The 27455-nt window shown below is 57.2% G+C and overlaps 1 protein-coding gene across 3 annotated transcripts in view; it reads right to left on the bottom strand.

Moving 5' to 3' along the window:
* Positions 1-27455, bottom strand: part of PXN (paxillin) — a 42405-nt gene continuing 14950 nt past the window's right edge. Inside the window, exons 2-15 of one of the 3 annotated variants that reach the window (XM_031442787.2) lie at positions 11846-12075; positions 11442-11557; positions 10864-11000; positions 10568-10769; positions 9650-9785; positions 7315-8196; positions 5918-6193; positions 5366-5680; positions 4632-4733; positions 4202-4372; positions 3904-4077; positions 3264-3345; positions 3013-3161; positions 1-2132 (exon numbers count right to left, since the gene is read on the bottom strand). In XM_031442787.2, coding sequence (XP_031298647.2) covers positions 1866-2132; positions 3013-3161; positions 3264-3345; positions 3904-4077; positions 4202-4372; positions 4632-4733; positions 5366-5680; positions 5918-6193; positions 7315-8196; positions 9650-9785; positions 10568-10769; positions 10864-11000; positions 11442-11557; positions 11846-12075 — 3239 coding nt within the window. In that variant the 3' untranslated portion in view covers positions 1-1865. The remainder of the gene's footprint in view (positions 2133-3012; positions 3162-3263; positions 3346-3903; positions 4078-4201; positions 4373-4631; positions 4734-5365; positions 5681-5917; positions 6194-7314; positions 8197-9649; positions 9786-10567; positions 10770-10863; positions 11001-11441; positions 11558-11845; positions 12076-27455) is intronic. The other 2 variants (XM_031442792.2, XM_031442793.2) reach the window with 2 other exon arrangements.

Consider the following 27455-nt stretch of genomic DNA (forward strand, 5'->3'; position numbering starts at 1 on the left):
TGAAAATAATGGCAAACTTTATTGGCATAAATCACAGGAATTGAAATGGGGGGAAAGCCAGGTTATAAGTTTAAAGAGGAAAAAAAAAAAAAGAAAAAAAATCAAATCATCAAATAACCACTGACCCAGAGGGTGGACCTCTGAAACCCCACGCCCTCTAGGGGAGGGGTCTGGGGCGGGTCACTGTAAACAGAGCGGTAAGGCCTGTGGGTGGAAGTGGAGACATCAGACCTGGGGGGGGGGGTGCTGGCTGACCTTCCCAGACCCTGGCTGCTCCCCAGCCCGCACCAAGGAGGGACCCTCTTCGGGACCACAGCACACTCAGCCTCTGCTGTATCTGGAACCCGAGCCCTGCCTGTTTCATCCTCGGGGGAGAGCACTCTGGGGCTTTCCTGCTGTCTCAGCAGGATCCTGTCTCTCTGCCCAGAGTCCTATCAGGCCCCCTTGCAACAACCTGGGCTCTTTCCCCCAGGCCTCCAGTCTCCAGGGAGGGCAGGAAATTTGGGGACATGATGCACCCAGTGGAATCAACAAGGCTAATGGTCAAAATCAGATACCAGCTTCCTGAGAAGGCAGAAGAAAGAGCTCCAGAGAAGCAGTGAGGAGGCTGAGAATATTCTCTTTGTTGCCAGAAAGTTCACAAGGGAGTGGACACTCCTAATGGCTTACTTGGGAAGCAGTGCCCCGAAAGTATACTTCCCCCTTCTCCTCTCTCAGGAACAAGATGGATGAGGTTCAGAATTTTGGGCCCCAAAGGGCAAGACACCCTTAAGGCCAGTTTCAGTGAAGAGTTTGCTGGCCTGGGCAGTAAGGAAGGGTTTTTTTTTTCCCGGAATACAGCAGTTTATAAAAACAGTCCTGGTGAGCTGTGAAGTTAAGGAAGGGGAGTCACAGAACTGCTCCCAGTTCACCTGCTCGTGCTAAGAAAAAATAAAATACAAATTGCTTCCCCGCCCCAAGCCCTCAGTACAAGGCAAACCCCATATACCACAGCCACCATCACCCACAGGACCAGTGGCGGTGCACACTGGGGAAGAGTACAAAAGGGAACGTCTTTAAAATCTTCAAAATCATTTCTGTAGAGAGAAGTAAAAGCAACACAGACGATATGAATTCAAACCTCAGTGTAGAAATCTATCAAAGTCGGTACAGTGTCCAGGCACTGGGTGAAAGGCCCCGCCGCACGCCGTCCCCGGGGACGGAGGGAGTGACTATAAAACATTATTGCTGGAGAGAGGCCTTTCTCAGTAGAACCAGAGCAGGTATGGGGGGTGGGGGCAGTCGCCCAGGCCTGGAGAGGCTGGAAGGGCAGGAGCACAAGGTACCCTCCGTGGCCCCTGGGCCCTCCCACCCTTGGATGGATGGATGGATGGATGGATGGATGCTGGCATTGTTTGGAGGGAGCTTAGTCCCCCAGTATTCTCAGAACAAGGAGAATTAGGTTGAGCGGGGAGGATACGGATGAAAAGGGGCCCCCATCTGACCCTGCCTGCCCTCCCTGCTGGCTTCACTGCCAAAACATGAGGAAGGGATGGCTCCAGTGTGGGGTGCTGGCCTGGCCAGGTGGGTTGGTGGGGACACACGCAGGGTGGGGTGGGGCCCTCCAGCCTCTGCCTCTAGGGAGGGTGAAGAGCTGGCAGCCTGGGGAGAGCTGCAGGAGGAGGAGGGAGGCCCAGAGGCTCTGGCAGCGGGTGAGAAAAACAGGCAGGACCCCTCAGGGTCCTCGTGCCATCCTGCACCAGCCAAGGATGTGGTTCCAGTTTCGGTCGCATTTGCCCCTCCACCCCCGGGCCTCTGGGTCCCAGTAGCAGTTGGGAGGCTGGGCCGGGGAGGGGAGGGCAGGGCAGAGGAAGGGAGGGGGGCGCCTAGCAGAAGAGCTTGAGGAAGCAGTTCTGACAGTAAGGCTTGTCGTTCTGCTCCTTGAAGGTGCCCTTATTGAGCTGCTTGAGGCAGAAGGCACAGACGAAGTGCTCCGGGTGGAACTTCTTGGCCATGGCGGTGATGCAGCGGCCTGTGATGGGCTTCTGGCAGCCGGAGCACAGCGAGCCCCGCCGCTCGTGGTAGTGCACCTCGCAGTAGGGCTGCCCGTCGTGCTCGAAGAAGCTGCCGTTGACGAAAGGCGTGAAGCACTCCTGGAGGCAGAAGACGGGTGGGATTGGGGGGCAGGGGGCTCGGGCTGGGGCAGCTCCGGGTCATGGGCAGGAGACAGCCAGGGTCATCCCACTTGAAACGACTCCCACTCGCTAAGCATTCCCCACGCGCCAAGCGCTATGCCCAGCGCTTACTGAGTTCTCCCAGGAATGATCCTGACTCGCCACTGCTAACTTGCACGGCCTGGATTCAAACACAGGTAGGACTCCTGAGCACTTCAGCAGATGGCTGTAATGGTGTGCCCAGAAACCCTAAACCTGTGCTAAAAAAAGGGTTCCTCAGTCAAACTCTGCATCCTACATTCCCATTTGGAGATCTCCATGCACTCTTAGGTATAAAAGGCTCTGAGGAAGGAGGGGAGGGTATAGTTCAGTGGTAGAGTGCAGGCTTAGCATGCACAAGGTCCTGGGTTTAATCCCCAGTACATCCACTTAAAAAAAAAACACGGCTCTGAGAAGTTTTGCAATGAACACTGTTTCCCAAACTCATTGGATCAGAGGATCCTTGCTGGATCTTTAATAACATCTGTGGGCCATTACCTGCCAGAATGCAGCCTGGTAACCAGTGCCTATTCCCGCTGAGCTGCTAAATGCTCGCGTTGCCTCACTTCACCCTCAAACTCCCTTCTCCCGAACACGACCCGTCTCGGGGCGGCTGCACAGTACTACCTGCTCTTGGTTTCTTGCAGCCCCAGTATGAGCCCACACAGGACTTGAGGAAGTGGACCCCCTGCCTTCCCACCCCCTTAATAACCCCAAATGGGGCCCCCGAGTCGGATCCAGAAAGCACAGCAAGCTAGGCCCTCCTCTCCCTCCTGCCCGCTCCTGGCCCCCTCCAGAGGAGGGCGTGGGGGCCCCTTACCCGGCACACGAAGCACTCAGGATGCCAGAGGGTGTTGAGGGCCGAGATGTAGTTCTCCAGGATGGCCCGGGCGCAGCCGCCACACTTGGGCGCGAACATGTCAAAGTAATCCTTGCGGCAGTAGGCCTTGCCGTCCTTCTCATGGAACCCTGAGGAGCGAGGGGGAGTGAGGGCCTGCAAGGTGAGGCCACCCTGACTCCAACCTCCACCCCTGTCCCCACCTCCCTGATGCTCCCAGGGATAGCGAGTACCTTCAGGCCCGAAGAAGGCTCCACACTGGGCACAGAAGAAGTGCTCGGGGTGCCACGTCCGGTCAAGGGCTGTCACCACTTTCTGTGAGAGCAAAGGGTGGGATCAGCGCTGAGCTGCTGCCCCGTGGACATCCCACAGCTGAGACCTACAGGCAAGGCTGGCCTTCCCACCCCCACTCCCAAAGAGCAAAACACCCCAAGATGGGGACCTCTCCACATTGTGCTCTGAGTATCACTGAGAATTCCGACTGACTGAAGGATGTGACGTGCCAGACACACTCTGTCTCCTTTAATCCTCACATGTGCAATTGAGATCACAGGTTCTACTATGACTCCCATATTATAAGTGAAGAAACTTAGTCTCAGAGAGGCTAGACACTCCCTTAACACCACACAGCAGGAGAGCGAGGGAGCCGGCACTCCATTCTGTTTATCTGGGCAGGGCTCCTCATCTCTTGGAGTTCTGGCAGAAGAGAATCTGAGATGGGAGGTGGGTGGGAGGTGACGCTGCTTTATGTGCCTTAGGATGGGTCGGGGATCAGGCCTGAGTATGAAGCCGGGTTTCGTAGCTGTGTGGGATCCAGCATGTCACACGACCTCTCTGAGCCTCAGACGGCACCCCCTGCACCTGGGAACTCACATCCAGGATGGGCCCATTGCAGTAGTAGCAGCGCGGAGAGAAGAGGTTGTGATAGTCCTTTTCACAGTAGGGCTGGCCATCCCGCTCGAAGAAGTTCCGGGACCCGATCTCCTCCTGGCAGTGGGTGCAGACGAAGTGCTCTGGGTGCCACGTTTTCCCCATGGCAGTCACGACCTGAGGAGGGAGGCGGGATGTGGTTCAGGACCTGGGCCTGCCATGGAGCACCTGCCCCAGAGGAGCAACGGTCCTGTGCCCCTCTGCCGCTCCCTCCCTGCCCAACCCCAACCCTCATCATCACCTGCCCCGCAATGGGTTTCTTGCAGGCCCCGCAGACTCCCTTGGCAACTGTGGCGACTCCCAGTTTGTTCAGGTCAGACTGCAGGCTCCCCAGCATGCTGTCGAGCTGGCTCCCGGGCTTTGGGGGCCCCCCTGGGGGAGAGCTGCTCCCCGTCTTCCCCTGGGCCATGAACTGTGGAGGCAGGGAGAGAGGGCTGGTCAGGACATCCAGGGGGAGGGGGTCTCCCAGCACCAGGGGCTTTTCTCCCTCCCGGAGAGATGGGCTGATCAAAGCAGGGTGTGCAACCTCCTCCAGGGGCCTCGGGAGCCCTCAAGGTGGGAGTGGCATCTGTAAGACATCCTGGTGGTCAGAGGGCAGGGCACCCTGCAGGCCTGACAGAGCCCCGGAACACACGGCTAGCAGGACCCTAAGCCCCAGCCTCGGCACTGACCCCTCCCTCGTCCTGCCCTTCCGGGCTGCTCTGCCTGCCGTTTGGAGGCCAGCCAGCCGCCCAGCACAGCTCTCCATCCGCTCTTTGCTCCAGGCTCTGGATCTTAGATGGGGGAGGAAACAAGAATAAGAATTTCTTTTTTTTTAATTAAGGAAAAAAGAATATGAGAACTTGTCACTAAACCATTTTAAAAAAAGGAATTTAGGATGAGATAAAGGATGGATTTTTCTCCCTCCACTGGCAGGACCAAAATCAGGAGGAAAAGTCTAGAGAAAACCAACCAGGAGAGAGAGGCCCAGGGACAGATGAAGAGGGAGAGAGAGGCATGGGACTTAGGGAGGGGAGATGACTGGGGCCGGAGAGCAAGGAGAACCTGCAGGTACTGCACCGGGGGCCGGGGGGGGGAGCACGTTTTGGTTTCCCTTCTGGGAACGGCTTGCTCAGAGCCTGGGGCAGGGCTGAGGGGAAGCCCCACTGGGAAGAAAGAAGGCAACTGACATCTCCAGGGTGGGACCAGGGACATCAAGTTAAGGCCAGGTCTAAGGAAAGGCTGTGGTACCAGGCAAGGGCTTGTGGATGGAGGAACAGAGTGTGTGTGTGGTGTGTGTGTGCGGCGCGTGTGTGTGCACGTGTGTGTGCATGTGTGTGTGCGCACACGTGCACACAGAGTGAGGACACAGCTCAGGCATAAGGACAGGGACAGGGAGGGCCGGTGCCAGGGCCCCGAGGCCTGCCTGCATTGAGGGGAAGAGCGGGTCCTCGTCGGTCTGGCAGCCCACGGACCTCACAGAGTGGGGTGCAGGAGTGGGAGGGGTGAGGTCCTGCGCATCATCCTCCCGAGGCCCTGCCCCAGCACTCCGGACCCCGGGGGAGCCGCGGGGGAGAGCTGAGGGCCCCAGGGTGGAGGAGGCGGGCAGGCTGGGCGGGGGAGAAGAGCTCCTGGCAGAGGCGTCTTTGCGATGGTGAAGCAAAGGGCCGGTAGGAGAAGGAGAAGGCAGAACAGAGAAGGTTCTTCTCAGGGGAATGGGAGAGCCGGGAGGGAAGACAACCTGAGAGGAAGAAAGGAGGGAGAGAGATGAAGACAACAGAGGAAACACCAGCTCAACAAGCAGGGACATGAGAGGGGACGTCCCCCGGCTCCCCAGGGCCTTCCCACTCTGGCACCAAGAGTGAGGCCAGCCTCACAAGGTCACAGGATGCAGGACCCCCCACGCGCCAAACCTCCCCTCCAGCCAGGGCCAAGGAAGAACAAGAGAACCTCGCTGGCCCAGCTCTGGGCCGGCTACCTTCTCTACCAGTTGCCCCCCAGCCCGCCTCCCACGCGGCTGCACGGTGATGATGATGCCCTCAGCCAGCCAGTCCTCGGCAGAGGTCCCCAAGTCCCCCACATCCGCCTCCGCCTCCGGCTGGATGCCCAGCCGGCCCTGCAGCTCTGCGATGAGCCGCTCCTGGGACGGGGTCCTGCTCAGGGCGGCGGGGTCCAGCCGGCGGCGAGGGGAGGGCTCCCGGGACATGGGGTGCGCGTGGCCCGTCTCCCGGCTCCTCCTGATCACGGAGCGGATCTGAGGAGGGAGGGAGGCTGTCACAGGCCACTCTGGGCTCAGCCGCTGCTGCTCAGTCCACACTCAGGGGCCCCCAGGTCGGGAGGGCAGAACCAGAACCACCAGAGAAGGGCCAAGCTGAGCTGAGAGGCGGGGGGATGGGGGTGGGCAGAGCAGACTCCCTTCAAGTCAGCCCTGACCTTGGGCAAGACACGTCATATCCAGGGCCTCAGCTTCTCCATCCTTGAAATGGGATAATGGTATTTTCTCAGCTGCCTTAAAGGATTATTACAAGAATTATGCTTGTAAATGGACATTCTTATGAGAGCACAAGACTGCCCTTCCTTCCTTTTTTGATTTTTAATAGAAAAGTATGATCTTTCCTCCCAGTAAATCTTTCAGCCAGTTTTTTGTTGTTGTTGTTGTTATTATAACCTACTTGTTTCTAGCAGTTTGGGTTTTTTGTTTGTTTGCTTGTTTGTTTTTGTTTTTAACTTTTTTTTATTGAGTAATAGTCATTTTACAATGTTGTGTCAAGCAATTTGGTTTTTTGTTGTTGTTTTATTTTGTTTTGAAAAGGGCCTAAAATTTCAACCAAGCAAGAAGCAAATAATGACACTATCACCAGCCATGGCTTATTGGGGACCATGTGCTGTGTTCTTTTTAATCACTTTCCAGGCATTACTTCATTCAATCCTCTGGAGAACCTTGGGGGAAAATGCTCTATTACTCTCATTTTAAAGATGAGAAAACTGAGGCTGGTGCGGGGTTGCCCAGGGTCTCACAGGGAGCAAGGGCTGGAGGTGAGGCTTGTACTCAGTTCTGTCCGGTTCCAAAGCCCATGCTTTTAATATTCCACACACATCCCATCAGGATGTCAGGGGAAGCTCATCTAAAGGAAAAAGCCTCCATAAAGCAAGGGGCGGGGTGTCACTGAGAGAAACGCCAGGGCCCAGGGAGCCCCGCTGGCCCCACGGAGCCTGCTGCCCAGTGCTGGTCGCCCGGGTCTCAGGCCACAGCATCTGGGGATGGGCTGCCCAAGCAGACATGCGCAGAGGGGGAGGCCACATGCAGTCAGCCAGGGATGGCTGACGTGAGGATGGCCGGGGCCATGCCGAGCAGCCACAAGAGCTCACGCCTGCCTGGCCAGAGGTGGAAATCTTCTCAGTGGTGCTGGGCGTGTCCACGACCACGGCCTGTGGAAGCTCCGGCTGTTCCCTCCCGGCCTTGGCAGCAGCTTCGGCGGTGCCCTCTGGCCTCCTGGGGGTCTCAGGTCCCTGGGTTGGCCTGATCGGGCTGCCCACCGTGGGCGTCTCTCCACCTAACTGTTCCTTGTCAACTAGGGCCGGGCAGCCGCTCTCCGGCTCCCCTGGCTCTGGCCCTGCCCTCTCCTTCTGCCGTCCACGTTCCTTCGTGAGACTCCAGGTATCTGGGAAGATAGCCTGACGGTCTGTGGCCACGATGGCTGGCTCAGCTACTTCCTGGAAGCTGGGCAGAGCTCCCAGCGGGGTCTCAGGCCTGAGTGTCCCCAGGGCCCTGGGCTGCTCCCATGAGGCAGCCACAGCCTCCTCTGGGCACAAAGGGTTGGCCGATGGCACTCGGGGGTCCCCAGCCTCCTGGGGACCTGCACACCCAGCACTAAGTAGAGTATGGCTAGGGGGTGCCCTGGAGAGCTCAACCACCAGGTTTGGGTCCCCCAAGACACAAGCCTGGCTCTTTGCAGCCAATGGCCCCAGAGAACCCTCTGAAGGGGAAAAACTTGAGTTGGGGATGTCAGGCGTCACCCCGAGGCCAGCCGAATCAAGCCAGCTGGGGGCCACAGGAGGTAGTAGGCCCCGTGTGCTATCACTGTCCTCAGTGCCGAGGGCCTCCAGGGTGTGGCCAGGGCCTGCAGGGGAAGGTTTCTTAATGGGTGGCAGGAACACAGAGGGGCCAGCAGGAGGAGGAGGAGGGAACATTTGGTGTGGGGATGGAGCTGAGCCGTGCAGCCCCAGGGAGCTCAAGGCCACAGCAGAGGAGCTGGTCTGGAGGAGGAGAAAGACAAAAGGCAGAGGAGAAGGAGAGAGAGACAGAAGAGGTGAGGAAGGAAGCTCACTGCAAGGGACCAGCTCGGCCTCAGGACTCCGAGAGCCACCATCTACCCTGGCCAGACGTCTCATCCAGGTGGCAGGGAAGCCGAAGCATGAGGACTGGCCCTGGAAAAAGACCCAGGCCTCCTAGAGAAGCTTTCCTGGGCTCTACATCCTAGACCCCCGTCAAACCTCGGCAGCAGAATGCAGCCTCTGAGCCAGGCCTGTCAGAGTAGAGGGGAGGGAGGTGGACCACAGGGAGGTCAGCCCAGGCACCGACCAAGGGAGGGCCAGCAGCAGGCAGGACCCTGCCCGCTCCAGCCTTGGCCCAGCGCTTGGCTCTGTCTTGCCCAGACAACCCCAGCTCCCTGCACCCCGAGTCCTTGCTCAAGAGGCTACAACCTCTACAGCTAGAACGAGCGGAGCTTCTCCAGGGGCAGCGAGACACCGCAGTCTCAGAAAGCAGCACAGCCTAACGGGCACCGGGGCTAACACCCGAGCCTGACGGACTCGCTGCTGACCTGCCTTCTGACCCTGGCGCTCAGAGCCGCTGGGACACGGGGGTCACCAGCTCGGTCACTCCCATCCCTCCACCTCGCCTCCCCGAGCTCCACCCCACCGCTGAAAGCCCCGCTGAAGGGAGGCCAGAGGGGCCATCAGGGCCAAGAGCTGGCTTCCCTTCTCAGCTTCTCTAAGTCATGCCCCAAGGTCTGGCCGATCCATGTGGAAGGGCAGAGTCAGCAACCGTTGGAGAGCTCAGTCAATATCAGCCCCCGTGGACGCAATGCATCCTCTAAATAACACATCTTGGGCCTGGCAGGCCTGGGGAGGCCCAGGGGGAGGGGGGCGCCTCACACAGGACTGGCCCAGAAGCCTGATGGGTGAGGTCTCCCAGGCAACTTGGGGGACTCAGAGGACCACAGAGGATGGAAGGAGTCTGGCGAAGGAGGCCTGTGGATTCAGGAGCCAGAGGCAGAAAGGAAGAGGACGTGTTGAGGACAGCCAGTGTGGGAGACGAGGCTCAAGGGCTAAAGACCTCTCGGCACAGGATCCCAAGTCTCACATGCCCAGCAGGGAACACCCTCCCCCAAGAGCAGCATCAACACAGGGCCCTTTGTCCCAGCCTCCGATCCCTTGCTTGGGTGGCTGGGAGCTGGGAGCACCCAGGGAGGAAGGAATGTCCCTCCGAGCACTTTCTTGCCTTCACAGGCTGTGAGACAGCTCAGTCTCGGAGCAGCCCAGCTGGGCCCTCCCTTCCCCCTATCCTGATAAGGCCGGGGCACTGCCTGCGGGGTCCCGGGCTCAGGGAGAGGCACCCACACACTGAGGGGCTGAGTTCCAGTGGGAGGAGAAGAAGGGAGAGGAGCCTGAGGGAGCAGGGCAGGGAAGAGGAGGGGCCTCAGGGCACCTTAAAATCCGACAGTGAGGCCATCAGCTCGTCCAGCTCCCTGGTGGCAGAGGAGGCCGAGATGCGTGTCTGCTGCTGGCTGGAGGTGACGCGCTGGGGGCTGCCCATCTCGCCCTGGTTCACAGTGATGGCGGGGCTGCAGGCAGGCGTGGCATCAGCAGGGGCCCCAGCGTCCAGCCTGCCCTCCCCCAGCGTGGCCCTCCCCTCACAGGGGATCACCATCTCAGCTCTGACACTGAGGTCCCACCACCCCCAACACTGGAGAAGTCCATCAGCCCCCAGTCTCTCCTGGGGACTCATCCTTGGGAGGCAGCTGCTGTCAGCCAAGGGGCCAGAGTGCTGAGGTGAGCTGACAGGGGAGAAGAGAGGGCAGCTCAGGCGGCCCCTTTCCCAGAAAGACCAAGTTCAAGCCCGCCTGTTCAACAAGCCCAAGCGTCCTGCGCATCCCCCACCACACCGTATGTACGGGTGAGGCTATTTCAACAAGGTGGTAACACCGAGAAGAGCCGACGCCTGGTAGGCACTTGCCATGCGTATCATGTGCAGGCGCTTTACGTGTGTCCCATCATATCCCATATCCCTTCTCCCATTCTACAGATGGGAAAACAAAGGCTCAAGAGACGACATTCAGTAAGGGCAGAGCCAAGCTATGAACCCTATTGTGCTGCTCCAAAGCCCACACTGGCAGCCGCTGGCCACCGGTGCCCTCAGCCTGTACAGCGGCTGTCCTTTCTGAGGGCCATGGCTCGCTGAAGGCAGGCATGGTTTCTGTGTGATTCACCACCATCCCTCGGGGCCCGGCAAACAACGGGCACTTTCAGAGGGAACAGGTGATACCGGGGATGAGGACAGACACCGGAGCAGGGGATGGGCTGGGCGAGGCCTCCCTCTGCCTGGGAGGGCTCCGCAGACACTCACACGGGGCTGGGCACGGAGCTCTCCAGCTCGTCCAGCAGACTCTCCACGCTGGGCCGCACGTCCTCCAGGCCTCGGCCCCCGTTCCGCTTGGGCTTCTCTTTGGTCAGCGGCCCGGCTTTGCCCCCCAGCGGGCTGTTATTCTCTGGGATGCCATAGTGGGAGCTCAGAGCGCCGGGCAGGGGAGGGCTTGAGTTGGCCTCATCTTGGGAGGAGAGAGAAAAGCCGCTCATCCCTAATCCCTGGGGGAGCCCAGAGGCCGGCAGGCGGGCCTGGGGCGGGGTCTCACCTCGTCCTACCTGTGGGGAAGCCCGGGGGGTTATGCTGCACTGCATTCAGCTCCAGTAGCAGGCGGTCGAGTTCTGAAAGGTTGCTGCCCAAGGAGGAGCTCATGACAGTAGGTGATGGCTCGGCTGACTTCTGCTTGTTGGGAAAGCTTTGAGAGGCAGAGGGGAGACTGCGGTGAGCAATGCTCTGGTGGCCCCCAAGTCCTCAAGGAGAATAGGTGGGGGGCGGGGTGCAAGGTCTCTGCCAGCCAGAAGACGGAGAGTGGACAAGGGATGTGGTAAAGAGAGGGTAGGAAGGAAGTCTTGCTTCAGTTCCTGAACCTTCCTCAGTGCAGGGTGATGTGACAGCCACCCTGGCCACTGCAGGAGATGGCAGTGATAAGGCCACCGAGCCAATGGAGAGGCCTCAGGAGCTGGCCAGGCACCTCAGGCCTTCTGTAGTCTAACCCAATGACCCTGGAGGCAGAACGCCCACCTCCCCCCAACGCCGAGGGCCGTGGCCATGCCTGGTCCCTGGCCTCAGCTGCCCCCAGCCAGGCCGATGCGCTGGATTTCCAAATGGGGGGTAGGGGGTGGGGACTGGGCAATACCTGTACACGTGCTCTTCCTCACCGGCTCGGGAACACGGAGGGCCCACGCCGTCCTGGGGGATGGAGGCACTGGAAGTTTTGGCGCTGGAGCCGTACACTGGGGACGGAGACTGAGGCTGCAGGAAGGAATGTGTTCAGAGATTCCCCGAGGAGGAAAAGGAACCACCCAAGTCATCCCCGGGAGGCTCCTGCTCACAGCCAGTCTCACCAGGGAATTTCCACACTCGGCTGGGAGACAGGTGATTAACACTTGGTCACTGCCCTCACATGGTGGTGCAGGGTGGGGAGAGCCGGACATCCCCTGCCTCTTCTCCCCACTCCCCTGATCCCCGGCTCCCTGAGCCACTGCCAGACAAGTTCCTTTTGCCCCGAAGCTGACTTTCGAGCCCTGGTCCCCACTTTACCTGCTGGTGGACAAATCGGGAGGTGCCACTGGGCTGCCACTGGTCTAAGGGGTCAAGAATCGTGCCATTGAGGGCCTCGCTGGATGGGGGAGGCGGGACAGGGGGTGGCACAGCAATCTCCTGGTACGTGTGGTTTCCAGTTGGGTACGAGTAGGGGGTCTCCTCAGACAAAAACACGGGCCGTTTGGAGATGTGGGAGGTGGTGGATTCCAAGTCCGCCAGCAGGGCGTCTGCAGAGAGAAGGCTCAGGTAAGAAAAGGGATCCTGGGCACTAAGTCTCCAAAGGCAGCACCCTCCCTGCCTGTACTGAAAAGTTAATGACCTCTGAGTACTTGCCCCGCCCATGGGAGACACGGCCAGCCCCAGGTCAGGAAGGGACCAGCGCAGACCAGCCTGGCTAAGAGCATCTCCCACAGCTCTTCTCTGCAGCCCAGAAAGGCGCTCTGGATGCTCCTGGGGCCGCCCTGGGGGCTCTCCTACCTCTGGGAGTCGGGCACCTGTGTTCCCTCCAGACAGGGCTGCGCGGCTGGCTGGCTTGGCAGTCAGAAATGCCTGCCTGGAACCGGGCACTCCGACTCCCCGCAGGGCCAGGCGGAGAGGAGGGGCGGGAAGGAGGGGCCCCACGCCACAGGGAGGGGCCCGGGCACTGCCAGGTCCCACTTAATTTCCAAGAGCTTAAGCCTTCTCAGCCCCTAAACTGGAGGGGTCCTTGGGGTGGTACCTGCCCTTTCTGACCTGGTAGAAGCCAAACCTCAGGCTCCAGACTCCTCTGGAGTCTCTGGGCTCCGGAGGAGGTGTATGGAGAGGTGGGGGCTGGGACGAGGCTGGTGCAGCATTCCCCCCTCTTCGGCAGAGGGGGCCAGACTGCTCCGTAGGCTGTTTCTGCAGAAGCCTGGCAAGCAGCCTGGCCCCAGAAGCTCCAGGGCCCCACCATTCTGCTTTTAACAGCAGCAAGGGAGCCGAATCCGCCCTCTAGTGCAAGCTTCCATCACCCCAGCAATGGGCGGCCAACAGGAGGCCCTGCGTCTCCTCAGCCCCCAGACAAGAAGGGTACAGCCGAGGGCGGCACAGGAACTGCTGATCCTCCCCTCCTGGGACCCTCAACAGCCCCACAGCCTACAGAGCCCGGCCCCACATGCCATGCCCTCATTCCTGCCATGCTCTGAGCTAGCTCTCACCTGCCTGCTGTTCTGCTGGGGTGGGGGGGTGCCTGGTCCCTGGCCCCCCTGATAATAATCACCAGAGTGCAATGGCTGGCTAGGGTCGGGACGGTATAGCTCAGTGGTAGAGTGAGTGCTTAACATGCACGAGGTCCTGGGTTCTATCTAAAAATCTAATAACACCCTACCCACAAAAAAATAAATAAAACAAATTTAAAAAAAATAATAAAAATATAATTTATTAAATAAATAAATAAACCTAATTACCTCTCCCTTCAAAAAGAAAAAAAAGCGATAGCTGGCTCTACGGTCATTTGTTTACCCGTAACAGGCACTGTGCTGGGCACATTTCATATATGGTCTCAGTTAACCCTCCCAACGTCCCATGACGTTGGAACTCTCACCCTCCCTTTACAGATGGGAAACAAGCTTCGAGAGGTGGTGGGACTAGCCCCAGATAACACAGATGGAAAGTGACAGGACTGCCTGACTCCTCAGAGGCCCCAAACCCCAATAATCTGCCCTGAAGGGGGCTGCTGGGATCACAAGATGACACCAGATTTAAACGGCACAACTTCCTGAGTGATGGGGCCCCAGCTTTGAGGGCTGCCAGTCTGATCCTTCCTGGTGGCCCTGTCCCCAACCCCACCCCTGCTCAGAGGAAGGAAGAAGGAAGCAAGGGCCCCCACCCCACCCCGGGGCCTGGGCCTGCGGGCCCACACCTCCTCAGCTGCCTGCCCTGATCTTCTACCCCTGAGGCTGGTGACTCCCGCCCCAGGCTCCTACCCAGCTGATCAGAAGCTTGTTCCCAGGCCCAGGATGCCTCCCGACTTCCAAGGAAGGTCAGTTCTTACAGCCCCTCCTGCTCCGGGGCCTTTGGAAGAGGTCTGACTTCCTGTCTCCAGCAAACCGGAACTAGAGGGAGTCAGCGTGTGTCTAGGTAACAGGAGAAAAGGAACTAGCGTCCGGAGCCAATCCCAGTGGCCTCTCCACGGCCAGACCTGCTGCCTTGGCTTCACACGGTGTCACTGTCTCCTCTGGGCCCAGGACAGCAGGGGCGGGTCCCTCCTCCGCCATAGGCAGAGCCAGCCCCCCAGAGCAGGCAACAAGCGCAAGCCTGGTGGGTACCGGGGGCAGCTGCCATGCTGGCTCTTCCCCCACGAGCCAGGAGCTTCACCTGTGTCACCTGCCTCCCCCTCGCACCACCACCAGCACAGGGGGCAGGACTGAGGCTCAGAGAGGCAGAAGCACGTCCCCACACTGCCTGAGCCAGCTAAAGTGACAGCTGGGACCCGGGCTCCAAACATGCAGCAGAAGACAGACGGTTAACCTTCCCCATCAAACCTTCTGAGCCAGGGCATCAAACACCTTGGCCCACTCCACTCACGGCCTGACTCTAAGCCTTGCTTATTGGTTTAAGGACTAGACTCTGATTTATGACTTCAACAGACTCTTTTCACCAGGGGTACATCTGTTGGTCAGAAGGAGCAGTCCCGGGGACGGAGACAAAAGATCGCAGGCCGTGGAGCCGAGCCAAACCTGAGCTTGGTCCCAGCTCCACTGTCCGCCCCTCCAACGGCCACAAAGCAAACCATGCAGCTCCCTCGAGCCTCAGTCTCCTCCTGAAGCTGGGGTTCCTACTCCCCCACTCACAAGCACTTGTGTGAGGTGTCTATGGGACTGCAGATGCCACAACACAGAAAGCTGCAAACACATCTTATTTGCTTTATGAAATTCAGAAAAAGATTTTCCTCCAGGGAGGTCAGGTTGGGGTACAAGGTGCTGACTTCTCAGTCCTCTGTGGGTAGGACCCAGGCAGGACAAGAGAAGGGCAACCTTGAAGAGAAAAGCAAAGTAATAAAGTAACGTTCAAAGGGAAACACGTGCGGATGTGAGGGAGAGAAGGGGTACCATTGTCCAAACTCTCATCCGAGTGAGAAGGGGTGTGCACAGCTGCGGGGTCTGTGGTGTAGCTCCTCCTCCCTCTCTGTCCTCAGTCTTTGCTCAGTGATGGACAGGACTTGGTGCCACCATCCCCCAAAACCTCCCACAAGCACCGCAGAGGAGAGCCAGGAACCCAGGAGGCACGGAGGGGTACCACTGGCCTCAACTTTGGGTTCTGTGGGCACAGAAGCCTGCAGTGTCCCGCAGGCTGCAAAGTGGTGACAGGCCAAAGTCTCCTTGCAATCTCAGCAAACGCCTCCCCTGCCTGAGTACACAGAGGTGCCAGACGGAGGACTGGAAAGGAAGTCCACTTACAGGCAGCGCCCCACGCTGGGTGGGGGTGGGGGGCTAGTTTTCAGCTACAGCTACTTCCTGGCTCCAGCTCTGAATACCCTAGGGACAGGCTCAGAGATTCATTCTACATAGACCTCAAAGAAGGTCTCAAAGACAATAGTAGCACTGGAACACACCCTCCCTCCCACACGTGGGGAGAGCGCCTTCCATACACACAGAAGCAGTATCTGAAGCAGCAGGGCTCACTTGTTCAGGATAAGGAAGGCCTCAAACTTCCTCAGCGTCGTTCCATCAAGCTTCTGGGTGCAGGCCTGAGGCCTTGGAGACAATTCAGAGCCACTGGGACTCTGGAGAAGGAGCTCTCTCTCTGGGGCTTTTCAGCCCCTTTCTGGAGGAAACCACCCTAGATTCTGCAGGCTTTTTGCCTCTGCCGTCCAAGTGATGCAGGCTCTGGCACTTCCATCCGGGAAGAGGGAAAGCCCCGGTCTCTGGGTGAATCCATTCAACGTATGTGTGGAGGGGAAGGGCTCTCTTCTTGGAGCTGGGTGCCGGGGAGTTAATGCGAAGTCTCCAGCCCAGCGGGGGCAAAGGCCACCCAGCTGCGCCCTGGTGGCGAAGGGGTGCGGACCGTCCGCCGCTGTCCGCCAGAGGGCGCAATCGGCCCATCGCTCCCGGCCTGGGTAGTAACCGAAGGTAACCTCGCGCAATCACGGAATTTTCGAGCCAGGGAAGACCGGGAGCCCCCGGCCATGGGCGCACCGGGGAAGTTTCAGTACCTGGAATGCCTGACTGAGCTAGAGGGACGGAACAGATTGAGGAGGAGCGCAAGGAGGTCTGGATGTCAAGCCTCTGGACCATGTCTGAAGGACACTATCATTTGAAGGTGTGACCCAAGAGTGACGCAGCCCATCGGGCTCCAGAGACCCAGAGACAGATGTACGCCCTCGCTTTCACTGCCCCCTCTGCAGACACTGCGGCGCGGGTGGTGCCCCTGTCCCCACCTCGTGTCCACATCTGAGCAGGCGCTCAAGAGCCTCTGTGGCTTTGGATCCAAAGGCTGCCCTGGGACTGGCAGCTGGGTGGGCACAGTGCACCGCGGCCAGGCAAAGCAAAAGGCCCTTTCCTGGGCCCCAGGAGCCACCAGCTGAGCATAATCCTGAGGGCCAGGTGGGAGCCGCTGGGTCCGCAGCCCAGAGGCGGTTAAGACTCAGGTGTCCTGGCTCTCTGCCCGTGGAGGGAGGGGACCTAGGGGCCAATCTGCCTGCATTCCAGGGCAAATGCCACAGCTGCGCCTCTCACATTCCCAAAACAGCCCAGGAGCACAGAACAGAGGGAGCCCCTGGCCCCCTAGTGTAGGGGATCTCTCCCAGACTGCAGCTCCCAGACCTGGGCTAACCCAGAGACACATGACACCCAATAATAAGTAAAAGGAAATCAATGAACCCCTTCCACCTCCACCCTCAACTGGATAATAAAAACAGGCCAGGCTTCTCTCACAAGCCTGGCTTTCCCTACCCAAGCCAGGCTACTTCTAGTATGGGATAAAGACTTAAGATCAGAGGCTGGAGCTGGACGGATGCCAAAGAGAATGAGATAAAGGGCCATCCAAGATCCCTCAAAGGCGTGGCAGGGAGGGGGGCACAAACCAGAGCTATTCCGTTCTCTCCCCCAGGCTCGGAGGACACTAGCTGTTAGAACTCGCACGGGGGGATTCTGAGTCCCACAGAAAGGGGTTGAGTTGCTTCACCAGGCTGCTAATCTGCTCTTGTGTCTTGGTTTTCTTGTGTGTCCGATGGGAATTCCACCATCTTACAGGAGGAAGGATTGCATGAGCAAATATAAAGTGGTTTTTTAGCACAGTCCCTGGAGTTAGCACAACTCTGTAAAGGGAAGTTGCTAAGCACACGGGAGTTCCCTCCCAGAGAGATGGTTAGCCCTGGATGGGAAGGAGGAAAGTGCCTCCCCATCCCACCCCAGTCCTGAAGGCAGAGGATGCCGAAATCCTGGATCAGCAGTTGGGGGCACCATTCTGGGGAAGACAAAGTCGCCCCGGAGAAGCCTCCCCACTGGGTCTTCATGATGGAGTGTCATCCCATCCCAGGGTTTACAGGCTCCTCTGCCACACCAGCCCCAGGCTACGCTAGAAGAGGTGGGGTCCTGTGGCCATCAGGAAGCTCCCAACTCAACATGCCCTGTATGCTCGAGGCCTGGCCTAGGCGAGGTCCACAATAAGAATAAGATCTTACTGCAGGCCACTTTAATTCAGCTTTCATTCCCCCATGCAGGTGCTGGCGTGGTTTCCTCAGGAGCTAAGGAGCAGAAGGAAAGTGTGGCAAACACCACCCAGAGTTTGAGCACAGGCCTTAAGGGGCTGCCCCTGCACAAGGGCCCTCCCAACAGCCCAGGGCCAACCGTCCATCCCCGACATTTAATATGAGACTCAGGCTCTCATAGAAATAGCACCGGGTCGGCAAGTCCCCTGCCCTCAGGTCCTGAAGAGGCCCACCTTCTGGCCTGCCTATCCTGCTGGACTCGGAACTCTGGGCAAGGGAGTTCGGCCCTGCTGCTGACCACCTGTGCAGCCTTGGCCTCAAGGGTCAGAGGAGAAGCTGCCCGGCCTCCTTAAGGCTGCACGCACTCAGGGACATAAGCAGTGAGTGGGGCTCGGCCCTTCCTAAGGAAGGAGCTATGTAAACAGCAGAACCAGCTCCTCTCCGCAAGGATGGTCTCTTCTGGGCCCCTTTGCTGAGACTCTTCCAGATTAGGAAGGAGAGCAGGAGGAGGAGGCGGGTCTCCCCTCCCCCAGCCCTGAGCACAGGAGCAGAGGTAATCTAATCCACGGCGGGGCACTTTTACTCTGTGAGTAACTCCCCAGGAATGGGGAGCTGGGTATATTTATCCTGATAACTGTCCTGGGGGGAAAGGCAGATCTGTGACCAGAAAGGGCCGATCTACAATCAGGCCAGATCTGCTCGGCACCAGCCAGCCCTCAGACCCAGGGCCTGGACACTGACTAGGAACTCAACCTCCCGGAGGGGCTTCCCTGCCAATGTGGGTGCTTGTCAGTTGCCTGCCTCCTCTCCAAGAATTAAGTTCTCGAGAGTAGAGGTTTTGTCTATCTTGCTCGATGCCACATCCCCAGCAGCTAGAATGAATGGCTGAATGACAGAGGGAGGGAAAGATGGGGAAGGAACCGGAAGCAGAGAACACAGCCAGGTCGGGATGCCAGAGCCCATCATCGGGTCAAACCGCCTCTCTGGGTGGTCTTCTGTCTGTAAAACAGGCAGACCCCAATCTGTTCCTATGCCCGGGAGCAAGCTCTGAGGAGGAGATTATACAATTTCGAGTGAGATTTATACACAACCTTTTGGAGCTCTTAGGAGTTTGTCTAAATTCAAGATACTGCTATTATCTGAATCCCAGACAGGAACTGCTCTCCCTAAGGTGATGGATGAGAAACAACCAATACTGTACTGTCATTTAAATATTTAATAACCGTGCCTGGAGGTTATGAAGACTCAGCCAGTGTCTCCTTCGCTGACTCATGCCTCACTCAGCAGGAACTGCCATTTTACTCTCAGCCCTGAAGGAAGTGTGAGCAGGGGCTGACACACAGGAAATCAGGGAGAAGGCCGGAGTCTTCCAATCTTCTGTTGGGAGAGGTGGGAGGTGGCCCTTCGGAGAAGGCTTTTCTTCCCGGGCTTCCCACATGCCTTACGAGGGCGGTTTCCTGTCTGCCAAGCCCTTCCCTGCAAGGCAGACAATGTGCGTTTGCCGGCAGGTTGGCTCTTTGTTGGGTGCCTGGCTGGCATCCAAGGTCACAGAGCACAGGTAACCAGAGACTCAAGAGAATAAAGGCGGAAAGGTAACTCCGGAGGTCACCCTGAGCTCCAGGCAGAAGCCCAACTGTACCAGGCCTGTCTGCACTGGACACCCCCTCTGATCAAACCCCGCCGGCCGCACCTTCCCCGTCTGATGGGGCTCCGGCAGGCAAGGCAGCAACAGGTGGGAGACGCCGCCGGGTGTGCTCAGCACACCTCCACCCCCCACAACACGCACAGCAGCAGGTCCAGGCTGGCAGGACAGTGCAGTCTCCTTTCTGTTGTAAATAATTCACCTCTCAGTGCAGGCTCGGGGCCCCGCCCTCAGCCAGAGGGCCCAGAACACTGTGGACACATTTCATTGGTCAGATTTCATCCACCTCTTCAGGTCACCCAGAGACTTTGGACTTTTTAAGGTCACGTCTCAGGTCCAACTCCAGGCCCACCTCACGGTTCCTTCAATGGGTAAATGTGAATTTACATACCAAAAAAACCCTACAGCCTCGAACCCAGGAGGCTTCGGGGGCTGGAGTTTTTCTCAGCCGTTCCAAGGCCACTCCTGCAGTCTGGGCTCTTTGAGGCAAGTGTCTGTTAAAGAGCAGGGCGCCCCGGGGGCCTCTCACCCCCGCTAACCATCAACAGAGGTTAGGAGGGGCTCAGAAGTGAGTCATCCGCCCCCTAGAGAACCGAACAGAAGGTTCAAAAGTTTGCCTGTTCCAAGAATGAGCTGTATTCTTTTCCCAATGTTTGGGAATTTCATAGCACTAGTTACCCACTCTGGGCCAGTCAAGTTCTGACTACTGAACACAGCTCAAGACGGCCATGGAACAGGCCAGCACGTCCCTGCCCCAGGCAGCTGGGCCGTTTCCCCACTTGGCTCTCTTTTGCCACCTTCCTGGGTTCTACAGTACCTGTGACACGAGACCCTCTCCCAGCTCCCCAAATTTCACTGTCACCGAGGATCATCAGTTCTTCCTTCACAGGCCCCTCCCCCTTTACCTGCCTCCCTTTCTTTTCATCAAAGGTAGCCGACAATTTAGACTGGCATCCAAATCCACGCTCACCCCTTCTCCAACTCGCCGGCAGCCCCCTGCCCTGGGTTCCCCCACTCAAACCCTTGCAACAGACACCAGCAGCTCGAACTTCTCGAAACCTCACTGCTTCTGTGTGTGTGCACATCATTCTTGCCTCGCCCACTGGACTGCTTAGCCTCTGAGGGCAGGGACCCCTTCCCCCTCCCTAGATCCACAGCACGAGCACGTGTGCCGAGCACGGGGGGCATCACAGTACTCAGCCACTGACAGCCCTCCCTGCTCACAGGACGAGATCAGAACCCCTGGGGTTGGCATCCTAGTCTGGAGCCTCTCACAAGACTCACTGCAACTCACCTCTCTGGCCAAACTGGGCCCCCTCTTCCTTTACCCCAGCAGCGTGGCTTCATTCACAATAACTGAACGTGCCCTGCCCCCACCACCTCCACCAGCTACAGGGACAGCCACACCCCCAGGGGGCAGATGGGGGCCGGGGGGCATGGGAAACACCTCAGAGTAAACCAGAACACCTTCTAAGGATCAGACTGACTCAGGAGCAAGAAACTGAAACCACTGCTTCTTAAATTAAAAGGAGCAAGGCTACTTCATGGACTCAAATGCAAAATGCAGGCGAATTGTAAGACAAGAAGTGAGGCTTCAAAGAGCTTTCTGCACACGGAGGGGGCTCAGGTGACGTGCAGGCAGCACCACAGAGCCACTTCACCCACACCAGAGACTTGGCTGCTATGGTGGCCGTGGGAGCTGGGACGGTCACATGGCTCTCTGTATATATATATACTCTTCTGGCATCCCAGCCCGCATGGCTGTGTGGCCGAGCAGAAAGCATGGGTTCAAATCCACCACTCACCAGCTGGGGTGGCAATTTACCAGACATTCTGGGCTTGAGTTGCTCAGACACCTCAGAGAGCACAGGATGAGTAATCAATCAAAAAGTATGTGAAAGCCACCACGATGGCTGATGGCTGATAGCTGGGGAGAGCCTCCTCCCCTCCCACTGTGACACAATCACCCGGCGGAGGAGGCAGAGCCAGGGACTGCAGCCAGGAATCTTGGGAGCTGTGACAGGTCTGTCACTAACTCGGGCCTCCTTGCTGGGCAAATCACTGACCTCATCCCTCTGTTCCTGGGGTTTATTCCAAGTCCTCCTCGGAGAACATCAACTGAGCCCAGAAGCCTCTGACTCGCTCCCTAGCAGGGACAGAGGCCAGAGAGAAGCTGCAGGGCGCCTCCCACCCCCATGCCAGCTCCACCGCCTGCCTGCCTGCCGGAAGGTCTCCACCAGGAAATCACCGCCTCTGAGAGCCCTGCGGCTTTGAACCTGGAACTGCGACAACAGAGGAGCTACCCAAGCTCCCTGGGAGCTCTCAGCCCGACCTCCCAGAGAAGCAAGGCCAGGGGAGAGCAGCTCCTGCTGCCGAGACTCCGAGCCCTGCAGAGTGCCACAAAGGAACCCACAGACAGAACTGAGTGGCCAGAAAGAAGCTCAGACACCAGGACACGGGGAGAGATGTAAAATAAGCCTTACTGAGCATCTACTTGGGGGCTGGCCTCGCAACCCCACTTCACAGATCAGGACAAAGAAGTTCAGGGGTGTCCGACGAGCGCACTCTGCAGGCCGGTGCAGTCCCCACCCTTGCGAGGACAGCTCTGCCTGACCACAGAGCCCACCCCACGGGGAGAGAACATGACTGCCAGCAGCTGTCCCTCGTTCGGCCTGTCACCACTCTCCACACTCTCCGCTTCCAAAGCACCAGTCTCCGGAGCCCCTGAGCAACCCAAGAAGGCTGGTCATCGGGGTGCTGCTCCACCCCCGCCTCACCCCCCCACCTCTGCCAGGGCCCTTGCTCTGGGCCTCCCTTCTTCTTGGTCCCCCTCACGCAGTGTCCTGAGCTACAGGAGAGCCCCTAGTGGTGGCACAGGGAGCTCCATGTTCGAGGCTAACTCCCTGCCTGGTGGGTCACCTCGCAAGAGTGTTTCCCCACAGCGCCACCCTGCAGGGGCCCCAGCATGGTGCTCAAGGAGCTGCCCCAGGCGCTGACTTCTGCCCTGGCTTACTGCCCCGTAGATTTCTTATCTGGACAGAGAAAAGGGCGTGGGCCACTGTTCCACAGCACAGACGTATCAGTGGCCTCCCCGCCCCCACCAGAATCAGGCAGAGGGGGCATGAAAATCATCATGAGAAAGGCAGTCAGGACTCCACTAAGGGCATCAAACAGCCAACTGAAGGAGGGACAAGGAATCTCCTGCCTGATAGGCTACTGATCAGCCTGAGGTGTGCCACCAACTATCCTTAGCTAAGGATCACGACATCTGCGATTTATTTGCTTTTTACTTTTCAAAAATAAACTGAAGTGGGTTCAAGATGACTCCATGACCCTCGACCCCACCTATAGGTGTTCCAATCTGCTTTCTTGAGAAAGAGCTGGGAGGTGCTCAGAACCCCAGGCAGCAACTCCGGAAGAGAGATGGGGAGCTCATGATCCTTATCTGCCTCGAGTGTCAGCAGGAGGGTATGACACTGCAGAACACAGCTGGAACCACTCTCTGAGACAGTCAAGAGCAGAGAAAGGGCAGATGGGGCAGGAAAGAGCCAGGCAGCGGCCCCAGGTGACCCTCAACGACACTTTTGCTTCCCTACAAGTATCTACGCCATCCATCCAGTCTCACAAGTTGGGAAGCCATCTGCTTCGTTCTGAGAAAGACAAAAATTCTCAGGCCACTTGAATGACTGTCAGCACCTCCTGGTAAGGGAGTGCCCATCGCACACACAGGAGCCCCAGGTCTTGTCCCAGTCCATCCCGAGCGCCCTACACTGGCCCTGGTGGGATGGTGTCGCTGATCCACAATGGAAAGATGCCTCCAGCCATCGTCCAGAGGAGGGCCAGACAGCTTTCTCTGGAAGTGCAGATCCTAACCAACTACGCACTGGGAAACTGGCTTCTCCCTGGACAGGGAGGGAGCAGATGGAGGCCACAGTCCTCACAGCTTTGGCTAACCAGAGTCACACTCAGAAACCACAACAGAAAAAAAAGGAAGGAAAGAGAACTTCCTGAAACAAAAAGCATCCAGGGAGACCTCTGGGCTGTCAGGGCTCACATGTGGGGACATCAAGGTGCAGAGGAGGAGGATAGGGTGGGAACAGAAGCAAAACAAGACCCTGTAGTCCACCTGCAAGAAGCCCACCAGCCCCAGAGCTGAGGCATTAGGCCCAGCAGATACCAAGCACCATGGGAGAACTAACCAGGATGGTCTGTGCCCTGGCGCTGATGTGGCAGAGAGGGTCCCAGGGCTCAGCTTGGCTTGGTAGAGCTGGCCTTCCTCCACCATGCCCAGCTGGTTACACGAGAAGATTGATGGCAGGGCGGGGAGGGTATCCATCTCAGCCCTGATTTGAATTTTATCAGACGAGACATCTGGGGCTCTGGGAATCCAACCCAGCGCAGCCAGGACGGATGGCAAGAGCACTACCCGAGCGTAACGCCCCACAACATCAGGCAGGAAGTCCCCAAGGCCCACACACAGAGCATCCACAGGTTTCTTTGGAAGTTGGAGTTTTGAACTGGAGGGGCTGTCTTCTTTCGGGTGATGGTTCAGGGAGACCATTTCTATCACTCATGCCACTGGAAGCTAGACTCTGCAGCCTGCAGAGAATGCTTTCTCACTCTGAGGGGCCAAGGAGAAGGGCCGCCTATGGCGGGGGGCAGGCCAGCAGAAGTCAGGAGCACTGAATCCCCTCGTTCTGCACTCACAGCACCTGCTCTGTGCCCGGCGGTGTGCTATGCACCAGAGGATACAGCTGCCCTGGCCACTCCTGGTCTAAACTTCCCAAGGACACACAGGACAAGAAATCCTGTACTTCTGCCCCTGAAGAACTGTATGGAAAATCAGGGAACCTTGTGGTTAACGAGACAACCTCTGATCTGAACAAAACTGCCAGCTGGGGCTGCTGCCTCGCCTCCTGTCTTTCTCTACATCCAGAAAGGAAGTGGTCACCAAGGAGGTCAGCGAGCTGATCAAGCACCACCTGCTACTGCCCTCTCCAAGCGCCACCCGCTACCACTTGTTCCTCCTTTTGAAAAGTGCTGAGTCTCTCATAAATGAATTTACTTACAGAACAGAAACAGGCTCACAAACATAGAAAACAAACATGCTTACCAAAGGGGAAAGGGGCAGAAGAGATAAATTAGGAGTTTGGGATTAGCAGAAACCAACTACTATGTACAAAACAGACAAACAACAAGGTCCTACTGTATGGCACAAGGAACTATATTCACTATCTTGTAGCGGGGAGGGTGTAGCTCAGTGGTAGAGCACGTGCGTAACATGCATGAGGTCCTGGGTTCAATCCCCAGTACCGCCATTAAAATAAATAAATAAACCTAGTTATCACCTCCCCCCAAAAATAATGGCCTTTAATGAAAAAGAATATGTATATATATGTATAACTGAATCACTATGCTCTACTGTACACCAGAAACTAACACAACATTATAAATCAACTACATTTCAATTAAAAAAAGGAAAGAAAAGAGTGCAAGTCTCTGTCTCCATCCACCCCTCCCTGTTGTGCCCCGAGCTGTGATGTCTTCCTCCATGGGCACCGTCCCTTGCAGGGAGTAGGGGGGCTTGCCTGCAAGCAAAAGGGGTGGGTACCTGGCCCCACCCACGGTCCTGGCCCACATCTCGCTGAGGGAGGAGCTGGGGTGAGAGGGTTAGGTGTCACTGGCTAAGAACAAGGATTCCTGTTTCCACAGGAGAGGGAAAAACTTCACAACCCAGGCACAAACAGCAAACACGGTGCTCTCAACAGGCATCCGGGTCCCCTGAGGGAAGGTCAGGGAGCTGTGTCAACTTGAGAGGCGAGGGCAGTTCACGTGTGGGGGCTGACAGCAGGAAGTGCCCAGAGTCTCGGGGGCAGCATTACAGGGCCAAGCTGGATGCTCAGGCCCAGAAGCACAGATTCCTGAGTGTAGATTTTACAGTTCCTTGCTTGGCCACACCTACCTATCCTTTTGGTGAAACAAGAATCATAAGTGGCTATGGGTTGGCCCAGATAATCTTCCAAGATCTCTTTCAAGCAATGAACTCTGACTCTTTGCCTTCCAGAGGGGATTCTAGGGGCAGCAGGACCAGGGGGAAGAGGTAGGGGAAGGGAGGCAACAGAGAATATGGCAGAGGCTACCAGCCCGAGGCCTGCTGGCCACATCCCACCACACAACAGCCCCTCACATTGTGTTTGTGCTTTTTAAAGAAATCTGAATTAGTCTTAAGAAATCAAGAGACTCCACATGAAAGCCAGAATGTCTGGCTTCCCAGGAGAAGTCAGAAGAGCTAGCAATCCTGGTCTACTCTTCTGCAGGGCCACCACTGGCTGGAGCAGGAAATCTGCTCCATTCCATCCATTCACAACACCTGCCCTGCGTACCTAAACATGAGTTTGCAACATAGTGTAGCGTGGGTTTTACAGCTGAACAACTTAGGTCTAAGCCCCAGCTCTGCCATTTGCTAGCACTGCATGTTTTTGAGCCCAGTTGCCACATCTGTAGGATGCGTGTGACGACAGCCTCTTACATCATGAGGGTAAAGGAACCCCAGCCCTGCCTCCTCCGGTCCCTCCATCCTTGTCCCTTGGATGCTGCCTTACCTTTACCCGTGGTGGTCCTGCAGTGTCCACAAACACCACGCTGGGCACAGGGGAGACAAAAATCCAGTGTGCGTCTCCAGGGAGTGCTAACTAATGGGAAATGGTCATAACTGGGGCCAGTGGGAAAGAGCAGGAGGGGTCTTCCACTCACAGGAAGGCACAGCCTCGTGGGCAGAGGGGGCTGGAGCTCAGAATGCAAGTCCCAGCTTGGGGGAAGAGGAGCAGAGAAGAGGAGTCTGGACTTACAAGGGCAAGCCACGGAAGGCTGCCGGCAGGGAACGGCAGGACCAGGCTTGTGTTTTACATCAGTGTGTGCAGGAGAGTTGGGAGGGGGGCGGGGCTCGACTGGAGGCAGACCAAGAGTCTCAGTGCTCTAAATAAAACTCGGTGAAATCAAGGAGACCTGGTAATTGAGTGGCTATGGAGAAGGAGGAGTACAGGATGCCTCCCACGTTTGTTTCCTGCGGGAGGACACATCCACCAGATGAGACAGGGAAGGCAGGCAGAGGAGCAGGGCCAAAGGGGAGAAGGCTTACGGGAGGGTCAGGGCGGCGAGGGCAGTGAGCCATGATGGGCAGAGCCACGGGGCTGCCTAAGCCCGAGGGCCTTTCTTTTCCCCTGGCCAAGCCACCCATGAATCTCTCAGAGGCCCAGAAAGCAGAGGTCTAGGGAATGACACAGTCTTGCCACTCCTGTTTGCTCCGGCCCGGGTGTGGGGAAGCTGTAAGCTGCATGCAGCCAGCTCCGGGAACTCTGAGTGCCCAGCCCTCCCACAGCCCACTCCCGCGAAGTCCGGCCCTGAAATCCAAACACAGAGCAGGCTCCGCCCCCTGACAGCACCACTCCGGAAGAGGGGCAAGGTCAAGCTCGTTATCACAGGAACCAGGTTCTTCCTGCCACACAAGCATACGGGGTCACCAGTGGGGCCAGCAGGCCCAGGACACAATCTCAGGCCCCAAACTCTTGTGGAAATGCCCTTCAGAACTGTCCTGGGCTCCACCCCAACTGCGCCTGCGAAGAATTTGCATCCACCGAGCTCAACATCTGACCAGAGGATAAGAAACGCCCCAGAGGGTGGCCCCACAACTGCTACAGCAAGACAACCCCAAAAGGAAGCAAAGGCTAGCTACTGTCCTTGGCCTCATGGCTCAGGCTTAGTTTGGTGAGTTTACCAAATTCAATTGGGACAACAGACGGTGCCAAATCACAGCCAGTGAACTTAGCACATACACACAAAAGTCTCCACCCTCCAGGCCTTTGCACGTGCCTAGACCACCTTCCTGCCCTCTTTACAAGCTAAACTCTTTCTTATCCCTTGAGACTCACCACAGTTCAGTTTACTCTTCTGCAACCCCAGGATTAAAAGGATCTGCCCTGTCTACCTAAAGAAAAAGGAATGTGCACTTTTTATGCTGGAACCCTCTTCTATAAGAGATTCCCAAATCTTACTATGGAAAAATCTTATTTTGGGAGGCAGGGTATTCTGTATGTTTTATTTTTCCCCTTTTACACAAAACAAAGTAGAAGAAATAATACAGGATTAGAATTGCAAAGGTAGTTAATTCATAGAACCCATATACACACAAAAAAAAATTCAGATAGGAAGACAAGCCTATTTATAATGAGGAACCACATATAAATTAAGGTAGTTTGTAGTTTTCATATAAAACATTAAAAAAAAGTCAAACCTATGCT

The sequence above is a fragment of the Camelus dromedarius genome, chromosome 31 (assembly GCF_036321535.1).
Source record: "Camelus dromedarius isolate mCamDro1 chromosome 31, mCamDro1.pat, whole genome shotgun sequence".
In the NCBI taxonomy this organism is placed as follows: Eukaryota; Metazoa; Chordata; class Mammalia; order Artiodactyla; family Camelidae; genus Camelus; species Camelus dromedarius.